Source organism: Trichoplusia ni, chromosome 12 (assembly GCF_003590095.1).
Source record: "Trichoplusia ni isolate ovarian cell line Hi5 chromosome 12, tn1, whole genome shotgun sequence".
Classification (NCBI taxonomy): Eukaryota; Metazoa; Arthropoda; class Insecta; order Lepidoptera; family Noctuidae; genus Trichoplusia; species Trichoplusia ni.
The window spans coordinates 8,750,553-8,772,231 of NC_039489.1; the positions used below are offsets into that span (position 1 = coordinate 8,750,553).

General features: G+C 36.2%; 5 protein-coding genes across 10 annotated transcripts; 1 reads left to right on the forward strand and 4 right to left on the reverse strand.

Annotated features, from left to right (window-relative positions):
- Window positions 1-67: 67 nt before the first annotated feature.
- On the reverse strand, window positions 68-1,319 carry LOC113499520 (protein Simiate). 2 transcript variants are annotated; one of them, XM_026880032.1, is made up of 2 exons: window positions 1,037-1,319; window positions 68-838 (listed from the first exon to the last, which is right to left on the reverse strand). In XM_026880032.1, exon 2 carries the CDS (start codon window positions 624-626, stop codon window positions 84-86), a length of 543 nt encoding a protein of 180 aa, XP_026735833.1. In that variant the 5' UTR covers window positions 627-838; window positions 1,037-1,319; the 3' UTR covers window positions 68-83. The 2 variants fall into 2 exon arrangements, with proteins under 2 accessions (XP_026735833.1, XP_026735832.1); XM_026880031.1 differs by having other exon boundaries at window positions 1,041-1,317.
- Window positions 1,320-1,832: 513 nt separating this feature from the next.
- LOC113499515 (sarcalumenin) lies at window positions 1,833-11,097 on the reverse strand. 5 transcript variants are annotated; one of them, XM_026880020.1, is made up of 11 exons: window positions 11,013-11,097; window positions 10,583-10,761; window positions 8,527-8,613; window positions 5,604-5,909; window positions 4,759-5,510; window positions 4,279-4,600; window positions 4,016-4,188; window positions 3,754-3,945; window positions 2,937-3,200; window positions 2,681-2,844; window positions 1,833-2,584 (listed from the first exon to the last, which is right to left on the reverse strand). In XM_026880020.1, exons 2-11 carry the CDS (start codon window positions 10,662-10,664, stop codon window positions 2,374-2,376), a joined length of 2,553 nt encoding a protein of 850 aa, XP_026735821.1. In that variant the 5' UTR covers window positions 10,665-10,761; window positions 11,013-11,097; the 3' UTR covers window positions 1,833-2,373. The 5 variants fall into 5 exon arrangements, with proteins under 5 accessions (XP_026735821.1, XP_026735822.1, XP_026735825.1 ...); XM_026880021.1 differs by having other exon boundaries at window positions 2,374-2,584; window positions 10,583-10,756; window positions 11,013-11,096; XM_026880024.1 differs by having other exon boundaries at window positions 2,374-2,584; window positions 10,583-10,737; window positions 11,013-11,094.
- A 3,439-nt stretch (window positions 11,098-14,536) lies between these two features.
- LOC113499355 (DNA-directed RNA polymerases I, II, and III subunit RPABC2) lies at window positions 14,537-15,891 on the reverse strand. The gene is made up of 2 exons (XM_026879803.1): window positions 15,501-15,891; window positions 14,537-15,177 (listed from the first exon to the last, which is right to left on the reverse strand). Exons 1-2 carry the CDS (start codon window positions 15,709-15,711, stop codon window positions 14,990-14,992), a joined length of 399 nt encoding a protein of 132 aa, XP_026735604.1. The 5' UTR covers window positions 15,712-15,891; the 3' UTR covers window positions 14,537-14,989.
- Window positions 15,892-16,250: 359 nt separating this feature from the next.
- LOC113499356 (40S ribosomal protein S27) lies at window positions 16,251-17,972 on the forward strand. The gene is made up of 3 exons (XM_026879804.1): window positions 16,251-16,360; window positions 16,707-16,926; window positions 17,814-17,972. The coding sequence occupies exons 1-3, from the start codon at window positions 16,355-16,357 to the stop codon at window positions 17,840-17,842; spliced, it is 255 nt and encodes an 84-aa protein (XP_026735605.1). The 5' UTR covers window positions 16,251-16,354; the 3' UTR covers window positions 17,843-17,972.
- Window positions 17,973-18,006: 34 nt separating this feature from the next.
- Window positions 18,007-21,418, reverse strand: LOC113499353 (riboflavin kinase). The gene is made up of 3 exons (XM_026879800.1): window positions 20,846-21,418; window positions 20,300-20,451; window positions 18,007-18,553 (listed from the first exon to the last, which is right to left on the reverse strand). Exons 1-3 carry the CDS (start codon window positions 20,988-20,990, stop codon window positions 18,335-18,337), a joined length of 516 nt encoding a protein of 171 aa, XP_026735601.1. The 5' UTR covers window positions 20,991-21,418; the 3' UTR covers window positions 18,007-18,334.
- Between the last annotated feature and the right edge of the window lie 261 nt (window positions 21,419-21,679).

Sequence of the window (21,679 nt, forward strand, 5' to 3'; positions counted from 1 at the left end):
GGATATTTTCCATTACCTAGTCATGGGGTGTGGTATATCATGGATCAATAAAATAAAACAATATTAATGTATGTTACTAATTTCTAATCATTTATTTCAAAACTATCCAATACTTTCAAATACTCTTCATGTGTTAACATTTCACTTTTAGTTGCTTCAGATATAGCGATACTTGATAAAATGATAGCAATGTATCCATCCTCATCCGGGCATTCTTTCAAGAGCTTTGGATTCTTTACAAGTTCTTCATTGACTTCAACCAGTGTTCCTTTCATGCAGCATGGGACATCAAAACTTGTTCCATCATCATACTCTATCTTGCAAACTACAGACTTAGGCACCAAATGTTGACCACCTTTCTTACTCTTGCCCTTTACAGAATTTCTTAACCTGTTTACATTACCCACAGAGTAATTGACTTTAAAGTCATTTGCCTTAGTGAAAAAGAAATGGCTTGGTGCTAAGCTGAGCAGGGCGATCCTGTTTGAATGGAACATTATCATTATGTCATTATTTTTTATTCCATTAACATTTGTAATATATCTCTTACTAAAATATCTTTCTGTGAATGATTTAAGATTAGTTAAGTCGGGTATTGAATCTAATATCTTAAACTCCATTGTCATAATAAAATATAAATGCTATATTGTTTTACACAGATGTATGCTTTCTATTGTGCGGCTTGGTGTTGTGCTGCTATTCTAGCTCGGATTTCAGCGTGGCGTCTTCTGGATTCGGCCAAGTTTGCTTTCTGTCTTTCAATGCGTTCAGCTTTCAAGCATTTTCTCATATCCCTGTCATAATCGTTGCAATAACCCATAAACTTTCTAAATGGGTGCTGAAATCAAAACGTTACCACGGTTACCCTGTTTCTACAAAAAAAATATTCGTTCTATAATTTTTAGGTTACCTTTATCAGTTTTGGGTACCAATCTCAGATAATACGAAAATAGTAAGTTATATAATTAATACATTGTAACGAGTATTATTGTAAGATATGTTAAGGAGTTATTTGTTATGTAATTTTAATTCTTACCTACCTCGACGTGACAGTCCATCAGCTTTTGTATAAAAACATTGCACTCGTCGGTGTGTAAGTGGGGGGACAAGTCTGTGTGCATAACTTAAATCTTTATTGTAATGTTCTTCAAAGAATAGTTAATTGTAGTGTACTACAATTCTATGGTCAGTTCTAGAGAATCTGAACAGATTATCTTTACGCAACAATCAACAAAATCTGACCGAAAACGATATTTGATTGACGATGTATTTTATTGAGGTAGATCGTCTGTCATGTCATTGTTTTGTCATAGTTGTCATTTGCTGTGAGCATAGACTATTGAGACTAATAAAAAAATGAAACAGATTAAATATCATAAAAATCAATCTTTTCGAAACAGTCTTAACATTTCATTACCATTCCAAACTATTTGATCTCCAGCTACAATTTTTCCGTTATTGAGGTTGTCCGACTGAAGAGAAGCAGGAAGATGTCACTAATGACTAATGACTAATGACTAACTTTACTGACAAACTTGAAAAATAAAACCATTGCAACACAGATCTAGTGTACTTACGCATTGAAACGCTTGGAACTTTGCTTTTGAGTTACTTAGGCCAGAAAACTTTCTTAAAATCTAAGTATAATACTTTCATCATCATCATCATCATACACAGCCTTTGTCGTCCCACTGCTGGTCATAGGACTCCAGTTTCTCCAGCCAATTTCTACGGTCCTGTGCCAGCCTCTTCCAGACTCGACACGAGACCTTTATTATGTCATCAACTTATCTTGCATAGTATAATACTTAGGGGTAAAATAAAACATCAAAGATTTTTATTTTGTTTTTACTTAAATACATAGTCACATTGTGTCTCATTAATAACTAACGAAGAAATAATCACGGCAAATGCCGCTTAAGTACGGGATTTATTAGACCTAGTTGTAGGATACTTACCTACATTTACATACCTTAGAATAAGATACAAGAATAGCTAACAAACTTCATCAATAATGACTAGTAATTTATTGCAATTCGAGACATGTAAGTATAAAAAGACATCTTGATAATAAGGATTGGAAGTTGTCTTGCGTTTTTACTTTTCTATCACCACCACTAATAAACGCACGAAGAAAATCACAATAAACCATACAATACGACATCATTCACCTCAAAAAACAGGAACAAGCGAGTATTAAGCAAAATAAATTACTGATAAATACAGAAATGCGATGTAACGAAAAATATTTCATGATTTGATGCCCGATTAGATGAAGAAATGCAAAATGTGCCCAAAATATGTGTCCAATCCAATTGGCTAAAATTAAAAAGCGGATGTGTTGTGTGGTGCGGGGTTCGTTCGTTCGAGGCATCAACTCTTAGGCATGCCTTGAGGCGTGGCTGTCTCTACCATCTTCTTGTACTTGCCGACGAGCTCGGGCAGGTCGTAAGCGATGGCGACGTCGAGCCGCGTGATGGGGCAGCCGCGGAAGTACGTGCACGTAGCCGACAGCTGTTGGAACTCGAACAGGGGGTTCAACCGGAAGAAGTCCCGGTACGTCTCGGGATCGGGCAGGTCGTACCTATGCAACAATAGTTCATGTATGTCAGCACTGATAAAAATAACATAACAAAAACAATAGGTCCCTAAATATATTTATAATCCAATCAACACTTACCTGGAAATGTTAGTGAGTGTGCTCAATCCCTCATAGATGTGGTAGTTCTGAGGGTTTTCAATAATGGCGTCAGCGATGAGCTTCCTGTTGCCGAATATCGTCTTGTGGTTGTAATACGTCGTCAGATAGCAGTCGACCATCTTCGCGTGATTTCTTACACGGACCTGTACAAGATGTGAAAATTAATATTCATACATATAGATATCGTTTGCTTACACTACTCAAAAACGTCATTTACTATCTTAATGAAACTTACAGCGAATCTCCTAGCGCTGGCGATCTTGTTCTCAATGCGCTTGTCTATAGCTTGTCGCAAGTCCCTCAGGAGCTCTCTCTCCTGGGCTTGCAGCAAGCGTACGGGCGCGCCTGCCTCGTACGGCATGGACCACAGAGACACAGTGTACATGACGGGCGGCTGTGCCGAGCTCATCAACGGCGAAATGTTCCATATCAAGGCGCTCTGGACGCGCATCAACTCCTCTGGTTTCACGGTGTCTGCCTTGTTCAGCACGATACGTGTCTAAGGTAAGTAATGTAACAATTAGTATCGGTCCGATCTACACAACTTACAATTATTTAAATACGTTTTTATACTTATACCTACTGTTATTTTACGATACGGCTGATAATACCTACTAGAGCCTACAAAGGTCTTTAGAATAGACCTCTCTAAAATACTTTCGTAATTTTATTTTACATCATTCGGAAAATATTTACATGTACGTACAGTCCAAAAATATACTCATATCCGACATTAATGTTTTATGCCAAATGAGTAAGATAAAAATAAATAACGCTAAATCTTAATCAGTTGCCATGAAGACTCTGTCACCATGAACGTGTGTAAATTTCTAATAATACATATTACGCGTGTATGTCACGCTATTTAAATCAATTAATTTCTAATGTCGATGAAAAATATCTGGCACCTGGTACATGGCTACCGTCGAGCGTTACTGATAACTATTCATATATTTGGCTCGAATGTTGGCATTCGATTGTAAGTATTTGGAATAGCTATTACTACTGCATAGTTTCCGAGAAGTTTGACGCCAGATTATGAAGTATCATACCTGAGACTCCCTGCCCTTGAGTTGGTCGAGAATAGCTTCAGTTTCGGGCCCGACGTCCAGTTTGGAAGGATCGTAAACCAGGAAGATGATGTCGGCGCGGTCGATGAACCATTGGCAAGCGTCATTGAAGGGGAAAACTCGAGACACCTGCTTCCTCACTTCAAGAATTCCAGGAATTTCCACGATGTTTACCTGAAAAATGATTATTCAAAATGTATGTTTTGCGCTAGTGAGTGTTTGCTTAGCATGTTTTATTATTTACCTTTTCCAGAATCTTGCTGGGATATCTCAAACCCCTAAGACGCTCTTCCAAACCTTGTCCGAACTTCTGAAGTCCCGAGAAAGTCCAGTCAGCTGCTAACTGAGTACCATCTAGTACCTGTGGTTCTTTACCGTGCATAAGAATGTTGAAATATGCCGGAGATGGTTCTGCCCCTAAGGAAATCACAGATATTTTTTTTGTATTTTTTTTCATATACTACATGATTATTGTTTTACTCTAGTAGACTTTCATACATTACTTACCAGTTCTAAGCGACCATTCAGTGAATTCGAGTCCCGTCAAATAGTTCAAAATGCTAGATTTACCACCGCTCCACGGGCCCATGAATAGGATCAAAGGTTTTGAGAATATTTCAGGGTCTCCAAAGTGCCTGTTACTTAAATCTCTGTACTTGTACAGTCCTTCTAAGGGTTTGATGGAGTTTTCGTATAATTTCTTGAGGTCCCTAAGAACAATGTCGGCTGATTTCTCAATAGTTAATTCATCTTCACTCGCTTCTTCATCAAGTCTGAGGATTTTAGTGATGTGGTCTCGAGATCTTAAGTTTTCAGGAATTTCTCCGACCTGCAATTTTGTTATTTTATTTTATTGCACTTGATATTCGTATACTCTACAAAATATTTTTCAAACAGTTTGATACGGTTTTTTACCAACAGAACTAAAAAAAAAGTTATTTATTAGAACAAAAAGGTGGTTGGCCATGATGAGAAATCTCTACTCACAAGTAATAAATCCTCCTCAGGAGCGCCTTCTTCTTCTTCTGCTTCCTGTTCTCCTGCTTCAGCTTCCTCCTCTCCGGCATCAGCGGCCTCCTCGGACTTGTCTCCTTCCTCCTTACTATCCTTAGCATCCTCTTCTTCTTGTGACTTTTCTTCTACCCCTCCTTCAGCTTCTTCTGCAGATGCTTCCTTCTCTTCAGACTCAGCTGTTTCTTCTGCCGATTTATCTTGGTCTTCTACTGTTTCCTCTTTTTCTTCTCCAGATTCGGCTTTTTGTTCCTCAGACTCATCTTTTTCTTCGCCGGAAGCATCTTTTTCGTCAGCAGATTCGTCTTTTTCTTCTGCCGATTCGTCCTTTGCTTCAGATGATTCGTCCTTTTGTTCTCCAGATTCCTCTTTGTCTTCTACTGATGCAGCTTTTTCTTCGGATTCGTCTCCAGCGTCTGCATCTTTAGAGTCATCATCTTTAGCTTCTTGAGAGTCTTCATCTTGTTGTGTGTCGGTCTCTTCCTGAGATTCATCAGCCTTTTCTTGAGATCCATCGTCTTCTTTTGTCTTGTCTTCATCATCGTCTTTAGTTTCATCAGACGCTTCAGCGTCCTCAGCTGACTTACTTTCGTTATCGGCAGCTTCTTGACTAGCGTTTTCGTTTTCTTGGCTGTCATCTTCCTTTACTTCCTTGCTGTCGTCTTCGGTTCCTTCCTGGGAGTTTTCGTCACTTTCAGCTTTTGTCTCGTCTTTTTCTTCTCCACTTTCTAAAACATAAAGGCTGTTCATTATTTACTCTACGAATATGTCACCGCAAACAAATTTTCTTTATAGTTCAATTGAGGGTACGTCACTTTTACCTTGTTCAGCTGTTTCTTCATCAGCAGACGCCGTCTCCTCTTTGCTGTCTCCATTGTCGGCCTGTTGTTCGTCACTACCTCCATCTGTAGCTTCCTTTGAGTCAGAATCGTCGGCTCCAGCTTCTAATTCTTCGACGGACGCTTGAGGTACGTACGGCTCATCAGCAATCTCTACTGAGTTTGCATCATTTTCCGCACTTTCCCCCGCTTCAGCTGTTTCTCCGCCACTTTCTGCCGAAACAACTTCCTTTGTATCGTCTCCGTCGTCGACACTTACTTCACTACTGTCGGTTTTTTCGGCAGAATCTGTAAGAACGTAATACCAACGTGTTTAAGAAGAGATCTGGTATAAGATTTCTATTTTTTTAGTACGGGCAGACTTAAAAACGTTTAAATATAATTTGTGCGTGAATTCAGTACCAGTTGTCAGAAGAGTTTTGTCGTGACTAGTTATTACTTTATTAAAAATACTTTGTTTACTTACCTAATTATCTTCTGTATAAGTTGCCCTTAAACTGCCCTTTTAATTTGGTACAAATATGAATTTCTAGCCATTATTCTTATTCAGATAGAACTTCTGACTGTCATACTTTTAGTAGAGTAGCTGTGACTAAATAAATAGAATAATATATACCTAATATCCATCTTGTATTATTTTGTAACGACTTAATTATCAATAGAATCGTAAGATCATCAAGAAAAGTAAAGTCACCAAATTATTATTTGATACAATATGTAAAAACAATAGATAGATACCTCCTTTTAAGGAGCCATAACCTGTGCTAGGAGGCTTCATATAACGACACAAAAATTGAGTACCAAAATTAAAAAGTAGAAAAGAAATAACATAACAATATATATATAATAACTAAAATACCACTTCAATGTACTAAGTTCTGATCTTTAACTAAAAAAAAAACTGATCAATATGTTTGTGTGCGTAAAAAATGAATGAAAATTCAAATTTTACGCTAAAAGGGCATTTTTACATCTTTTTTAATAATTTTCGGATCAGTTATTTCCATTCAACCACATACCTGTTTATGAAGCAAGGTGTAGGGTTATACTAGTACTATGCCAAATCATAAAAATACATGACCATTATATTATAACACCTTCTGTTTATTCAACCAATTGATTTTTCTTCTGTTTAACGTTTTCTAAATTCTTTTTAAGGATTTTGACCTGCATACAGATCGTGTTGTCTGTGCGGGATGCCACACTAGCTGTGCGTTATCGACCTATGAGCTATTTTACGACGCTGAATACCAATGCCACTAAAAAGGTCGTTGCCAATGCGTTGCAGCTGTGATGTCTTAACAACCGTAACGCCAGTTTATCACATATTGCTGCTATTGTTTGCGTTATAACTACTACCAAACGCGTTAATTTAAATCCTTCTAGATTCTCCTTTTTAATTTTAAGATTTTACTAAAGTTTCCTTTAAAACCCCAGGAGTAGAGAGCTCAGAAAGTTTTACGTAATGATTCATCCGTTGGCTACGTCCTTGACTATCTATGCAGTCGTTTCAAAGTCATAATTTTGTATTAACAGTCCGTCACATCCCTGGTTTGACGTTCTTATATAAATTTCTACGTTGGCCGGTTATAAATAAAGGTTTAATTTTAGATCTCCAAGCTTCAATACGTTTTGGAAGACAATCATTACATGAAACCAGTTTTGCGTAAGCCTGTGTAACATTGTTTCCAGTATTTCTCATTGTTTACAGAGTTGTGTGTAGTTTTATCGGTTGTAAATAATAAATACCTAATATTACATAAGTAGCTACGCATTCTAGTAATTTTATGACACATATGAGGATTGTCGAGTTAAAACAATAAGGCATTAGGCAAAAGCTAATAAGCTATGGAAAATTTCGTATTCAGATCTTAACGCCACTTTCTATCTACTTATCTCTTTTTCGCCTTATATTTTGTTGCACAATTACTTTTTTGCGGCAACTTCCATTTAGAAAAAAGCTCAACAAATGTGTCCTCGCATCTATAAAATAAACTAATTAAAATTATAAAATACATATTATTAGACTCGCTATTATTTTAGCGATGATAATATATCGATGACGCGCAGACGTCGGCGCAATTAAAATAGATCTAACATCTCAACACCGGCATAGTTGTGTCAATCCGAGATTATTCCTGGTTACGCCATGAGGTCACTTTTAATAGCGTTAACATTGAGATTTTTTACGTTCGAGAATCTTTATTATAGTGCCTCATATATTCCAAGCAAGAGTACCGAGAGGTACCTTTCAAAATATTCCGTCATACCTAAGCTAGTTAGCCCGAGCTAACAGCGCATACAAGCAATCCTTCCCAAGCGAAATCAAGCTTCGTAATAGTAACGAGAGGTGGTTTATGATTCAGTGGCAATTCATTATCATCCTAGCCTTTTCCCAGCTACGTTGTGGTCGGCTTCGAGTCTAGCTGGATGCAGCTAAGCACGAGTGTTTCTCAAGGAGTGTCTGTCTGTCTGACCCCCTTACCCCTTTCGTAATAGTTCGAAAGACTGGTTGTCACAATTTCTCGCTTCTAACTACTCGTAACGACTGTCAAGGATGTATTTAGTAACAGCTGGGACCCACCGGTAAAGTCACCCGTCCACGGACTGACAATATGAAGCGTAACTTAACTTGTGATTTAACTAGCTTCAACTTGTGTAGTTGAAGCTTAGACACGAGCTCTTCATCCAAAACAGTTTAACAATAGAGGGGTGGACTCTACCTGAGTGGCCTACCTAAATCATTTAATCTTAATTAACAGACTTTTTAATTAGGTTTTTGAAGAGAAATTATAATTTGCCCCTGTGCCAATTATTTAAAGAATGGCAATAGAAATTGCTTGTATTGTGACAGTAGAAGATAAGTGTAGCTGTTAATTAGTGAGAAGCTATTAAAATGTTTTACCTGGTTCGACATCTCCTGATTCGAGCTCTTTAAGAGCTTTCTCGATGTAGGGCCGGCATTGAGACTCGGATGGTACGTCTTCGTCAGCTGAAAACAAATAATATTTAAAGTTTTACTTTAATGTTTTACTAAATGTATTTTGTGCATTATGTTTTTTAAACATTTACTCAATTTGCAATATTATTGCGACTTTTTTCCCTCTGCCATAATAGCTGGACACGTCGTATTTGATTTGCCTCCATCTGATTAGCTTAAGATTTGACAAATGAAATCTACGTTAACTTTGCCCTAAAAAGGCAGATCAGGGCAAAGTTAACATAGATTTCGTCTAAATACATTTTTGCGGATTAAAATTATCCTACTCTATACCTATGCATTATTAACTCCAAACAATTTTTGTACTCAAAGAACCAAGCATTCTGAAACGCGATTTTATGATGTTTCGAACCAAAAGGAAAGACAAAACTCGACTGTCTGATATCGGATCCAGTGTAGTTTAACTAGGTCCCATTCCCGATATCCCACATTGTACACAACAAGTTCCACGATTACCTCGAAATGTATTTTTTTACTGGCTAGTTACTCTGATAGTCTGAATTAATAATGTTATTTTTTAGTCAATTGCTTCAATATCTTATTTTTTTTCCAAGAGAGAACGTGAAAGATCAACAAATGTAGAAAGCCCGAAATTGATTCGAATAACGTCTAAGATTAGCAAAATCCATATTATAAGTTTTACCATATCAAAAATTTGCTTCGTTGTTACTTTTTTGTCTTCAATTATCAAAATTTTTCAACTCATATTGACGTTTTCCTCGCTCCCGGTCCATGCGTCATTACATAACAATGATTCATCTTCATTCATCAAGAAAGCTATCATCATCTGCTAACAGTTTTGTTCTTAAAATATCCACTATAAGATTATACATAGAATCGATTCCGTCAGATTAATATTTACCTTTTCCAAATGTGCAATCTTCCAAAAAGATTACCGAATTATTAAAAGTTCTTAAAGTACATAAGTGAACAGTTTCGAATGCATGGCTTATCCACAGATGGTTTTCAAAAAGGAAAATCGGTTAATTGACGGCCAGCAACGTTTTGGATTAATTAAATCTGATGTTAAATCAGTTGAGGTTGAAATAAAGTAAATAACAGGATGTTCGTGTTTGATTTAAACGCCACTGGAAGGTATTTTCACCGAACAGTTTAATGGCGACCTTGATGCGTCGCGCAAAGTAGCTGTTTGTGTTTTATGTTGTATGCTATGCTAGCTGACATTGACTTACATGTACACCTGACAGTTTCTACATGTGGCGGCTTACATGTGGATATATATACACTTTACCGTCTCTGCTCTCGCTTCGAGACTTTCATCAAAGCATTAGCGTGTATTCCGGTGACCGGAGACGATATATCGCTAGCTCCTCTCAGCAAAACAAATTGGACTTTTTATCTTCAAAATCTTAGACATAATACGCATTTTTAATGGAGAGCACCTGTCTATCTTATACAAATTTATAACCGAAGTGAATTCAATGGACCACTTGGAAGAAAACCAAATAATTTATCGTCTCAAATAAATTTTAAGGGGTGATATAGTTCGAAACTTTTCTATTACGTTAGGTAAGATATTTACCATGCAATTATGACGTGACCTATATCCATGTCATACTTTTATAATGTCGTCACGATCCTATCGTTTTTCACAAGATGGCGACGCACAACGACAAATCCCTGTATTTCTATTTACGTATCTAGCTTTGCTATGTAGCGAGGCGGCCGGTAGCGCTCTACCTTCTCGCTACCTAGTGTAATAAACAAGACAGAGAATAGACAGAACCTGCTTATAACTCGGTCACTAGAACATTTTGTCATACAAAACTTCACCTAAGGTTACCGCCAAAAATAGAGCACATACGTGAGCTTTTTACATAATTTCAGCGCAAGTTACGCCGAAAATAGCAACGATGTAGTGACGCAGAGTGCGAGAGAAGATCTGCGGCGGCTCCCACTCACGCGGGCAGCCGCGCGGGCCCGCTCCGCCCGGACTCACCTCGCACCGCCGCGGCGCACGCCGACACCGCGAACAACATGCACAACATAAACCTCCATAGCGTCACTCCTTTACTCCACATGTTGTTCAAGTTAAGCCCGCTACGCTGGGCTATCAGTCATTTGCACACACACTCGCGCACCTGGTCGGCCGATCTAAGAACGTTGTACACATCTACACTAAATGATCGATACACTTAGTACGACAGCCCAACACGACTCGCATCCCCTCAGGAATGCAACTCGGGTCAAAACCGTCACCATTGAATTGCGGTTAGCAATTGACTTGTACAGTTAAAAAGGGGATGAAAGATTGAAGATGAAAATAATAACTGAACGACAACTCTATTATTAACCGCAATTCAATGTCTAGAAAATTGGCTGCAGCGGCCAGCGGTCCGCGACACTGCACGTAAAGACGACGGACGTACTCTATTTCCGGAGACAGCACAGCATCGCTGGTCGGAGGGGTACTGGCGCGCGAGCGAGCCTCTCCCCGCGCCGGAGCTTTCAGCGATATTCAGCGCGGTGCGCGTGCCAAGCGCAGCCCACAGCGCAGCGGCGCCCGCGCACATCATAACCTGGAGCTCTCAATAAACCTTATTTTGTTTATAATTCGCACAACATGTTTAACTATGCTGAAGTACCTTTCGTGAATTATAGCACTTCACGTTTATCCACCTGAAAGCTCGTTACAGGCGTAAAAAAACAAACCGTCTCTTATCTACTGTGATTCCGTCTAAAAATTGATTTTCCAAATGCACTTAGTTTACTTACGTAAAGAATTAATAAGCGTTAGAATATCTTAGATCTATGAGCTAATATAATTTACGAGAGGACCTAATATTAGATTAACGAAAAGTTAAAAATCTTCACAATTACGAAAACTGTTCCAAAGTCCAATTTGAATTTGACTGTTTTATGCTGTAGTAACAAACGACTTATTATTTCGGAAAGCCGTTTCAAGAACAACTATTTTGGGGAAACTAAATATCCGTTCCACGGTGACGTCTTTTCTTTAATTGTGGTTTAATTTGGTTCAACATTGAATGTAATAAGAACGCGCCAATGTTTTAAATACCGTAGCGTAATAAGACAAGCAAGATGTTGATTACGTGCTAGCATTAATACTTGTCTGAGTATACGATCTGTTGGCTCGGCGAGGAGTGCTGGTGCTGCGTCTATTCTCTATAATACATCAGCATGTCGCATTTGAAATTACTGCATTCGGTGCAGTGACATCCTCAAAGTCGGTGCCCACGCAAATATAGTGTTCTTGCAGCTATTTACAGATAGTCCTTGTACCGTAGGTACAAACACATACACATAACAACACATCAAACTATGTACAGGAATCTCGCACGGGCCATGGGAAACGGTCCATATAAAAAGATTTTCAATCATATCGTTCAGGCAGGTATACGAAAACATACAAAACTATAGACCTACCAGACTAGATTTTTCACAAAAGAAATAAAATAAGTATGATTGTGAATTAATGTTTAGTGAAATTATTTGGTTTCTTAATGAGTCCCATCCAGTTCGCCATCGTCTCATCTCTCATAATTACCACAAAGAAAATAACGTAGTAATACTTTTAATTATTCAGTTGGCTAATTGATTTATGAGTTTCACGCTGTCACTAACGCATTTATCGTAAATCGGAACCATAAGATTTATAGGTAGTTACCTAATAGCGATCTAAGAATATTGCCAATATGTACAAGGTGAGAAAGCCCAGACACTCATTAAACAACAGTAATGGCTCAACGTACCGGGCTAGCGCCACTGCTTTGACCTCTTTAAATCATTATAACTGGGATCAAATAACGAACGCTCGATAGAAACCGAACTAGCTAGATCTTTCTCTTAAACAGCAATACTAATTATCTTAATTGCTTTTCAGCGGTATAACTTTGAATTGCAATTAAATTCATCTAAAAAAATGTAGTTACTCTCGCGAAAGTGTCAAAGCTTGGCCAGGTGTCCATTCTTTTTCTTCTACAATGTCACCCTGCTTTTTTGATGCTTCAAATTGGCAGTAGAAAACAGCTTACTACTGAAATTCTCTTACAAACTCTAGACTTCCGGGTTTTTTTTTAATCCTATGTTTTCGGATCCAGGTTTGATTTAGTACAGGCTAATTTGCCTGAATTGAATCTACAATGATGACTTCATCATTACCACTCAATTCTACCGCGTTGAGTGGTGCCCGCTGCGTCTACTCACAGTTCACAGTGTGTCGTCCTATGTCAGTGGGGACAAAGCTATCGTTATTTACCGGGCACAATTCCAAACAGCGAGAGTGCTACTAAGAATTTCTTAAAATAAAAAATTGAGCACCAGTTTCCGATCTGGATACAGAGCATAGCAGTTACGCTAGGAAAAGCTGGACATATTAAGCTTAGTCATATTCATTGGGACAAAAATGTTTTTTTTTAATTTTGTGTTTGTTTGATTTTGACTTACCTAACCTAATAGAGAGTTACAGCAAAACATAGAAGTTATTGAACAGTAAGAAAAACTGGTTCGTTTCGATTTGTTTCGTGTCGTTCATCATTCATACTAATATTATAAATGTGAAAGTGTGGATGTTTGTTACTCAATCACGCAAAAACGGAAGAACCAAAATGAAATTTGGCATACATATAGCCATTGACATGGAAAAGAACATAAGCTACCATTTATCCCGATTTTTGAAATAGTTCCCGAAGAGGTGTGTAAAAGCTATAAGATCACTAAGGGGACGTATTCCCATGGAAAAGGCGACCACCGAACGCTGTAAACTGAAGTCCACGCAGACGGAGTCGCGGGCAATAGCTAGTATTATTATATGCTCAAATGTTGAAATCTTAAAATGATTGGTTTACCGGGTTCCGTGTTAACCTATCTTTTGAGTACGGAACTAATTAATACTTTTGCATATAAATAATTTGATAAAATTTCTAAATACGGCAGCTAACATACGTAACTCCTTGTAACGGTAACTAACATCAACGCGAGCGAAGCCGTGAGAAACTAGTATTAACAAAACACCAATTGTAACCGAATTGTTTAACGGTTTACTGTAGGGATGATGAATATAAAATTATATAAAATTCAAAAATTTTACGATAAAAAAATAAGTGACGCGTATTTTTGCCTTTATCTGAACAATAAAAATCGACGAAGTAAACTGCTTTAAACTTTAGATTTATCTATGTCGTACGATTTCGCAGAATTTATAAACAGGAGTGACGACACGCCTAAGTTCAATTCCCTGTGATTTGATCAATATTTATGAATGCGAGACAAAAGCAAAAACTCGAATGCACTTTTAGAAAAATAAATTGTTATCCTTCATACTAGGGTTCTGGTAGGATCTAGATCTGTTTAATATTGATATTCGTTCGACTCTGTCTCTATGGTCTAGTGATCACACACGCGATTTGTTGATCTCCGCGGTGCGTGGTAACTGTACGGATAGATGAGTTGTTGAGGTCATCACGCCAAACCACTGAGCACGACGTGTCGCGGGTTCGATCCCCGCGTATGACAAGCATTTGAGTGATCAATGCGAATGCTTGTCCCGTGTCTGGGTTTCTTTGTACTTGTGACTTCAATGTTTATGAAACCCTCCGCGATACAAGGATTTAATTCCTTAATGCGGGAGTTTTTTTTAAAGAGGTTCGAATCGCGGCGAGCTAGAGTTGGGTAATTACCTTGAGTCAGTTCAATACTGAATCCGCTAAATTCGGTCAGAGTGGAAACCAGCCCCAACTTCACTTGGCCATAGGCTGAAGGTTTACTTTGCTTTAATTGGGTTTATTGTCCACATTTTTTTATCTCTATATAATAATAGTGAACAAACGAAATAATATGGGCGTTAGATCAGTGTTGCAGGTTTCCCTTTGTCTAGTTCAACAGCATCAAAAGCAGTATGTAAGACACTTCAACATAAAAAAAACAGGTTTTATACTTAAAATATCTTACATTTATTTCTTAGAACTACACAGACATCCTATTAAAAATATGATGAAGTGACATTATTAATAGTAAACTAAGGCCTTAATCATGATATTATAAAAAAGGTACTTTTTGAGGTAAAGATTGAGAAATTACAAAATATTAACAGAATCTCTGAAGGAGTATAAACTCTATGAAAATGGAAATTATAAACTTATTATTCAGCTTCCAGCAAAACAATCGGAATTCTAATAAGTTTCTTTTATTCTTATTCAAGTCTGAATTGAATAAAAAAAGTATTTCAAATGTGACTGCTTTGCTTATGTCATCGTCGTCATAGATAACTGAAACAGTTATGAACATATTTCTTATAATTTCATATCATGGTTAAGGCCCACAAAGGAGTTGATGATGCATCAACTACAGTACAAAACCATAGAGAACTAGCTAAGCTATCTTATTATTAATGATCAATGATAATAAGTTCGTCTATACTCCAGTCTTCATAGGAATGGTCCGGAAGATATCTTCTGATTATAATGGGGATCTTGCCATGTTTCAGCTCCTTCATAGCAATCTGTAGGGGGTCTGTTTCTCCTTCCAATTCAACCATAACAGGTGCACACATGGCTATTTGTAATGCTCTTGTACCTGAAATGAATAAAAAAATATGTGTTAAAAATGTGAACTTTAGTTGATTTTTGATATATCTACAAGCCTTGTACCAACATTATAAGATCATTATACATCTACAATATTAAGTTTAGTTTACCAAAAACCCAAATATTTACACAAAAACAGGTGATCCGCACCTAAATTTCTAGTTTAAATTGTTCTAAAAGGGTAAGCAGTCCTATAAAATAATTATTCACACCCCACATCTCAGATGTTGCCTAGTTAAGCTGGTTAACGTTTCAAAGTGAAGCAACAATCAAGTCACAGGTTCGTCAATAAATAGATTAATATAACCTTACCTAAAACTCTCGCTCGTTCGTATTTAGTCATGTACCGCGTAGTGATGCGCTTGGACTTCTCGACCCCGCCGCCGGCCTGCCCCGGTGCGAGACACTGAACATTGTATCCGTCTTCCTCCTGCTCCTCAGTCTCTTCAATATTGTCGTCATCCTCCGCAATATCATCGTAGTCTGCTCCCGCGTCTTCTGCCTCATATTCCTCGTCAGCCATATTTGATATGAAAGTTTAAAACTAAATAGGCTGTTATTAATGTAACAATGCTTAAGAAGCGCTTTTCTACCTGCAGTAATTATTATTTTACAAAATCCACGTTTTAGGTTATGTTTGCAGAACAACAAAATTGTCTTAAAAATCTGACAGTGACACCAGAACGTCCAGAACTAGTGTAGCCGACTCCTACCTTTCTCATGCGGGAAGAAAAAAAAACAAAAAATTATACTTGGGTTTAGTTTTGAGGTTCTGTTTATGACTAAAAAGGTTTTATGACCTATATGTACCATATATGTTTTTAAAAACACAAACTACATTAATAGGACCCTGATAATTCTATGAATAATCAAGTATTTTGAAAGGTTTTCTTCAGGAAAACAGACGATGAAATTATAATGCTTGGTGGCATAACATAAATTGCTTCAAAAATGTTCTTTTCAGCTTCTGATTAAAATTCGTCATAATTTCTTTCATTGTGAAACATAATATTTCGTTGATTCGAATAAATGTTATCGCAACAGAAAGCTGTATCAGTTGCGGTTTAAATGTGAACGCAACTACATCTTTTTGTCTGTGGAGTTTATTCCTTGTCTTTGATTCATTGGCGGCCTTCCTTTTCCGGTTCTGCATCAAAGCTGTAACCATGCCGGTGTGTATTTTTATTTATCTGAGTTAAATATTTCATTGTGTTCAATTATATTGCAAGTTTTCTGTGTTCGTAACAATCGCCTGTTGTTTCTGAAAGTTTGCGAGAAGTGCCTATGTTCATATAAAGGGATACTCGATCTCGTCTAAACAAGCGGATACACATGGCAGTGCCTGACATGTCAGATGAAACTAACAAAAAACTTGAACATTCAGCTAGTTTTCGTTATTCTGAAACAATATTCTGTAATCTAGTTGAATCAATAATGAGTGCACTAATTACTTCGTTTAGTACCAATGTATTACTGCAAAGTGACCAAATAACCTAAATGTGCGTCTTCGGGTTTCAGCTCGCAATTGATTTACTGCATCCTTCTCCCGCGTCGGAGAAAAGGAAACACAAGTTGAAGAGGCTGGTGCCACATCCAAACTCATACTTCATGGATGTCAAGTGCCCTGGCTGCTACAAAATCACAACTGTATTCAGTCACGCGCAAAGGGTGGTCGTATGCGCAGGTTGCTCAACGATCCTTTGCCAGCCCACCGGTGGTCGCGCAAGATTAACGGAGGGTAAGATACTATGACATATTATTTACCCTATAGGTGACGGGTTTGCAAAAATCTTAACGATATTGCCACCTCCTGGCCTTAGCTAACCTGCTGAACATGTTTTCATAAGTAGTGTAATACTGTGTGAATAACATACCTGAATATTTCTCCCAGTGATCTATAAAATGCTATAAATCGCTAAGGCTTTGTCAGCCTAGTTTACTCCACATTTCATTGTTTTTATTGTGTATGTCGATTGTAAATAATTTCATTTATAGACACTTAGTTCATTTTTACTTATTTATTTAAGAAGCTTCCATCAATCTCTTGTGATATGTGAAATCCTGCAAACCCTTTCCTCAGCATATATTTAAATAATTCATTTGTTTGTCATATCAAAAATTTGGAGGTTAAGTCAAGTGGACAAACACTCTATTGTTTAATATTAATGCCAATGACATGAAACCACTATTACAGTTAATATCATCAAACAAATGTAAAGCTCCAAGCAAGGTTTAAAATATTTTCTTATCATTGGATAAATATTGTCATTTTAAATAAGCCTATGGAAATGAGTGCCAATCCCAAATGTATGTTATCTAAATTGTCTCTGCTACAATAACATTTTGTTTGGATTGCACAACTAGTGCAATTGTTATTTAGTATTAGATGAATGTTGCTCGAGTTGTGCAATTGATATTTATGGACTTACTTTGTATCGTATAGTAGGTAATGTAAATACCATTTATCTAAATAAAAATGTATTTACTAAGTTGCATAAGTCAATGAACTTACTGCATTGAGTAAAAGAACAAATTTGCAGAATAGACTGATAGATACAATCAAGATGAATTATGTTACAACAAATGGGATTTGTGATTAAGTCTAATTGAATTGCTTTGTTTCAGGATGTTCATTTAGAAGAAAACAACATTAATTTTACCTGGAGAGAGAGCCCTATTAATTTAAGATTCTTTTATTTCCAATGTGAGAAGGAGAGATATTTTACAGTTTGTTAAAATGAATCCAGATAAGCACTACCAATAAAAGGCTTTTTCGAAAGGGAATGTTGTGGTTTGATTGTTTAGAATTAACATTTCATTATTATATTTAAAATATATTTTATTCATAACACTAACATCATTGCACATTTTGTTTAAATATCACATAGTTTAGGAATAGCCCCTATATACTACAAAATATGCATTTATTTATATAGCAAGCCACACCCTATATCCATTCATTATCATGATTTCAAAATAAAAGAATTAAATAAAAATTGGACTAATAGTATAAATTATACATGTCAAAGTGAACACTTGGTATTATCTTAATAATAAAACTGAAATAAACAAACAATCCATATGGAACTACAGCAATATGTAGAAATAATCAACAGTGGTAACATGCATGTAAAATTACAATAAAGTCAAATATGTTTAGACTTCGTAAAAAAACTATTTTCTTTTACGATTTGTGCTTCAGGCGACTCTAACATATTCTTGGCATTAATTATATCATTCTTGATTGCTTGTATTAGATCATCCAATGATCCAAAGTTCTTCTCGCCTCTCAAGTAACCAACCAGGCTTACTTTCAAAAGTGATCCATAGAAGTCTGTGTCAAACTTGTGTATTACATGGGTTTCCTGCAAAAAACAAGGAATGTTAATACTTGCTCGATATCCTTAACTATAAAGTCACAAATTTGGAGACATGTAACCCAATATTCAAAATTACCGTAAGGAACATACAAATTCTCACAACAAACATTTGAGAACCATATTTGCTTGCAGGAATCGAACCCGAAGGATGAAACGGATTTCTAGCTAATGTTGACTAACATTCAAACAACGATACCGTTAAATATCGTAATCTTAGCAAGGCCTTCTACCTGGCCTTAAAATTAGCAGCCTAAATAATTAACAAGGTTTTAGGGTCACGAACACCGAAAGTTTGAAATGTTTACCATGAGAAACCTGTTGTGGAGAGGAATCTCGACGAATTAAATACGTTACAAACACATAATATGTAATATGATGACACGAATTCAACTGCTTTTGTGTACATAGTCGTACCTAGTTTAAATATTTTCTTAGCAGTATCTTATTCTAATAATTTCATTAGATAATTTATTTGCAAATAAGTCTTATACCAGGTATGTTGTTTCGTATAAACGACTAAATATGTAATATACTGAGTACCTGAGGTAAGCTCGGTCCAAGCAGGATTGACCCAAAGGGTTACCGCAGCGATATTTCGTAACGATTTTCATATCAGTTTTCTTGAATACAACATTTTACTGCTTCTATGAACTTGTACATTAAAATAACAGTGGAAAACCAAGAATGATGTCACACGAAGTTATGCTTATGTTCATAGAATGGAAGCTATACTGACTCAGTAATATATTTGAAAACCTTAATAATTATAGAAGCGAACCCCAAACGTAATTACCGAGCTTATGAGGTTTATATACAAAATAAATCAGCATCATTACTATTGATACGCCACGACAAGTAAATAAATACCTACCTAATTAGGTAAACGAAAATATTTTACTGGTTTAAATACCAATACCGACACATCCGTTATAAAACAACACATTTGGAACATTAATATATTGATACAGGCCACTAGGCCAAGCATTTCCGTTACGTAGTTACGAATTAGCGCTATCAACACAATTTGTTAATCTTGCGCATCATGACAAATCAACTCAGTACTTCAGGTTATCTTGTAATCTTGGTAGGATTATGAGGTAATGCAATAAAAACCGGATTCATACACTTTTATTTCCACAGATACATCATGACATATTAATGTACGTAGCTGCGTAGGTACCCAGTTCAGCCCATTGTATTATGGATTTTATTCTTTTTATCAATAAATGCGTCATTTATAACAAGTTAGATTCAATTTTGTTTTGAACAAACATGTATTACTTATATACTTGCAATGTTTAAGTATTGCTACAGCTAAGTAACAGTTGATAACTACTGTAATTGGTAACCAAATTTATCAGTTTTAAATAAAATTTAAACTTTTAAGCTGAATAAATAATAATATATGTTATAAATAATGTATGAAATAAAGTCTTGGTATCAAGGACACTATTAGTTTCTTAGTGTAATGTTCCATTTAATATTGTATGTAGGTATTCACTTGACATGTTGAACGCCGTGATGGACACCGTGTGTCTGACATGACAAACACGATTTTTATTGTGGTGTTCAACATGTTAAAAAGATTTTCATATTCTTAGTAAGCCAATACTTCAATGACTTACTTACAATTAACTCGTAAATAAAAAAAATACATGATTTTTTATTTTAGTAGGCAGTTTAAATTACAACAAAATATAATTTTCTTTTTTTATATATAGGTGTACTTACAACAGACATTTGTTGATTCTGGTAGAATGGGCACCAACCAATATTAGCCACCATTTTATAAACTGTGCCGGAGTCCAGTTGTGCCCAGCCATAGTACACTCCTGGTTCCAGATCTTTGGGCAAGGATTGCACTACTTCCAATGGGTAGTTAGCTGGAAATTAATTTAATTAGTAAAGCATTATTATATGTAGGGTTGTTTCCATCTTTTCTGAAACTATTAATGGGACCAAACACTTATTTTCACCAAAAAGTATAATCATAGTATTTTGTGGGCTAAGCAAATACTATGAAAAGATTTCAAAATATTAACTTATCTTAATGAGAAATAATAAAGTCTCAATGTTATCTATTTATTTTTACTGTCTTTATCCTTGACATGCACAGTCATGCTTATATATACTGCTCAGTCAGACAATCAGACTCACACCAAAACATCTTAATAGCTATGATGACCTTTTAATAAAGAGATAACTGAAGCTAACTTGTTTAACATTCAAGAAATAATAATAACTATTCATCCAATTTTAAATATATTTATCAATTACCTGTAGGGCATCCAAGGTCCTTGGAACCTCTTCCGAAACCTTTCACCACTTCTCCCTCAAGGAACAGAGGCAAGTGTTTCTGAGACATATTTCTACGAATCGTCGGAAAAAGTGTTGATAGAAACTTCGAGCTCAGAATTACCATTCAATTCAAAAGTCAACTTTTTCCTAAACGTTAATTAATGTCATAACTTTTATCTGATATTCTGAACTACACTTGAGACTGATGTGGAAACCGAGATAATAAAATATTAAGCTGCGTCTACGCTAGGAGAGCCAAGCACCTATAAGTTCACCGTCTTGTCGTTTCAAGTCACTACTTCGTACCTTCTTTTAAAATTACGTTATGAAGCTAGTTCTTTATATACAATCACTACGGAATGTGTAACGATTCAACACATAACCCAATCGAAAATTATTGTGTATTGTCGTATCAAATCAAATTGACTGGCTCGATCACAATGTGACGTTAAATATTATCACTACTGATAGGCGAGGAGCCAGTCAGAGTTATGTTTCATGACAGACACAGTCAAAATAATGATAAATGTAGAACTTGAAACTTCATGCCAAACGTGTGTTTTTGTTTTCGTGTCAGAAAAGACATTAATATAGTTTGACATTTACAAGTGTTGCCCGTTGAATAAACATCACTTATATAAACAAATAGTAAGTTTTGCAAACAAATAGAACTATTATTGATCGACAAAACTTACTATTTACCTTGTTTTTGCAATAATATAGTATGACATGGTGAAGTTGGTATTGTTAAGATATCAAGTTAAACAGAAGAATGAAAAGAAATAATATTTACTGAGGAATATTAATAATATT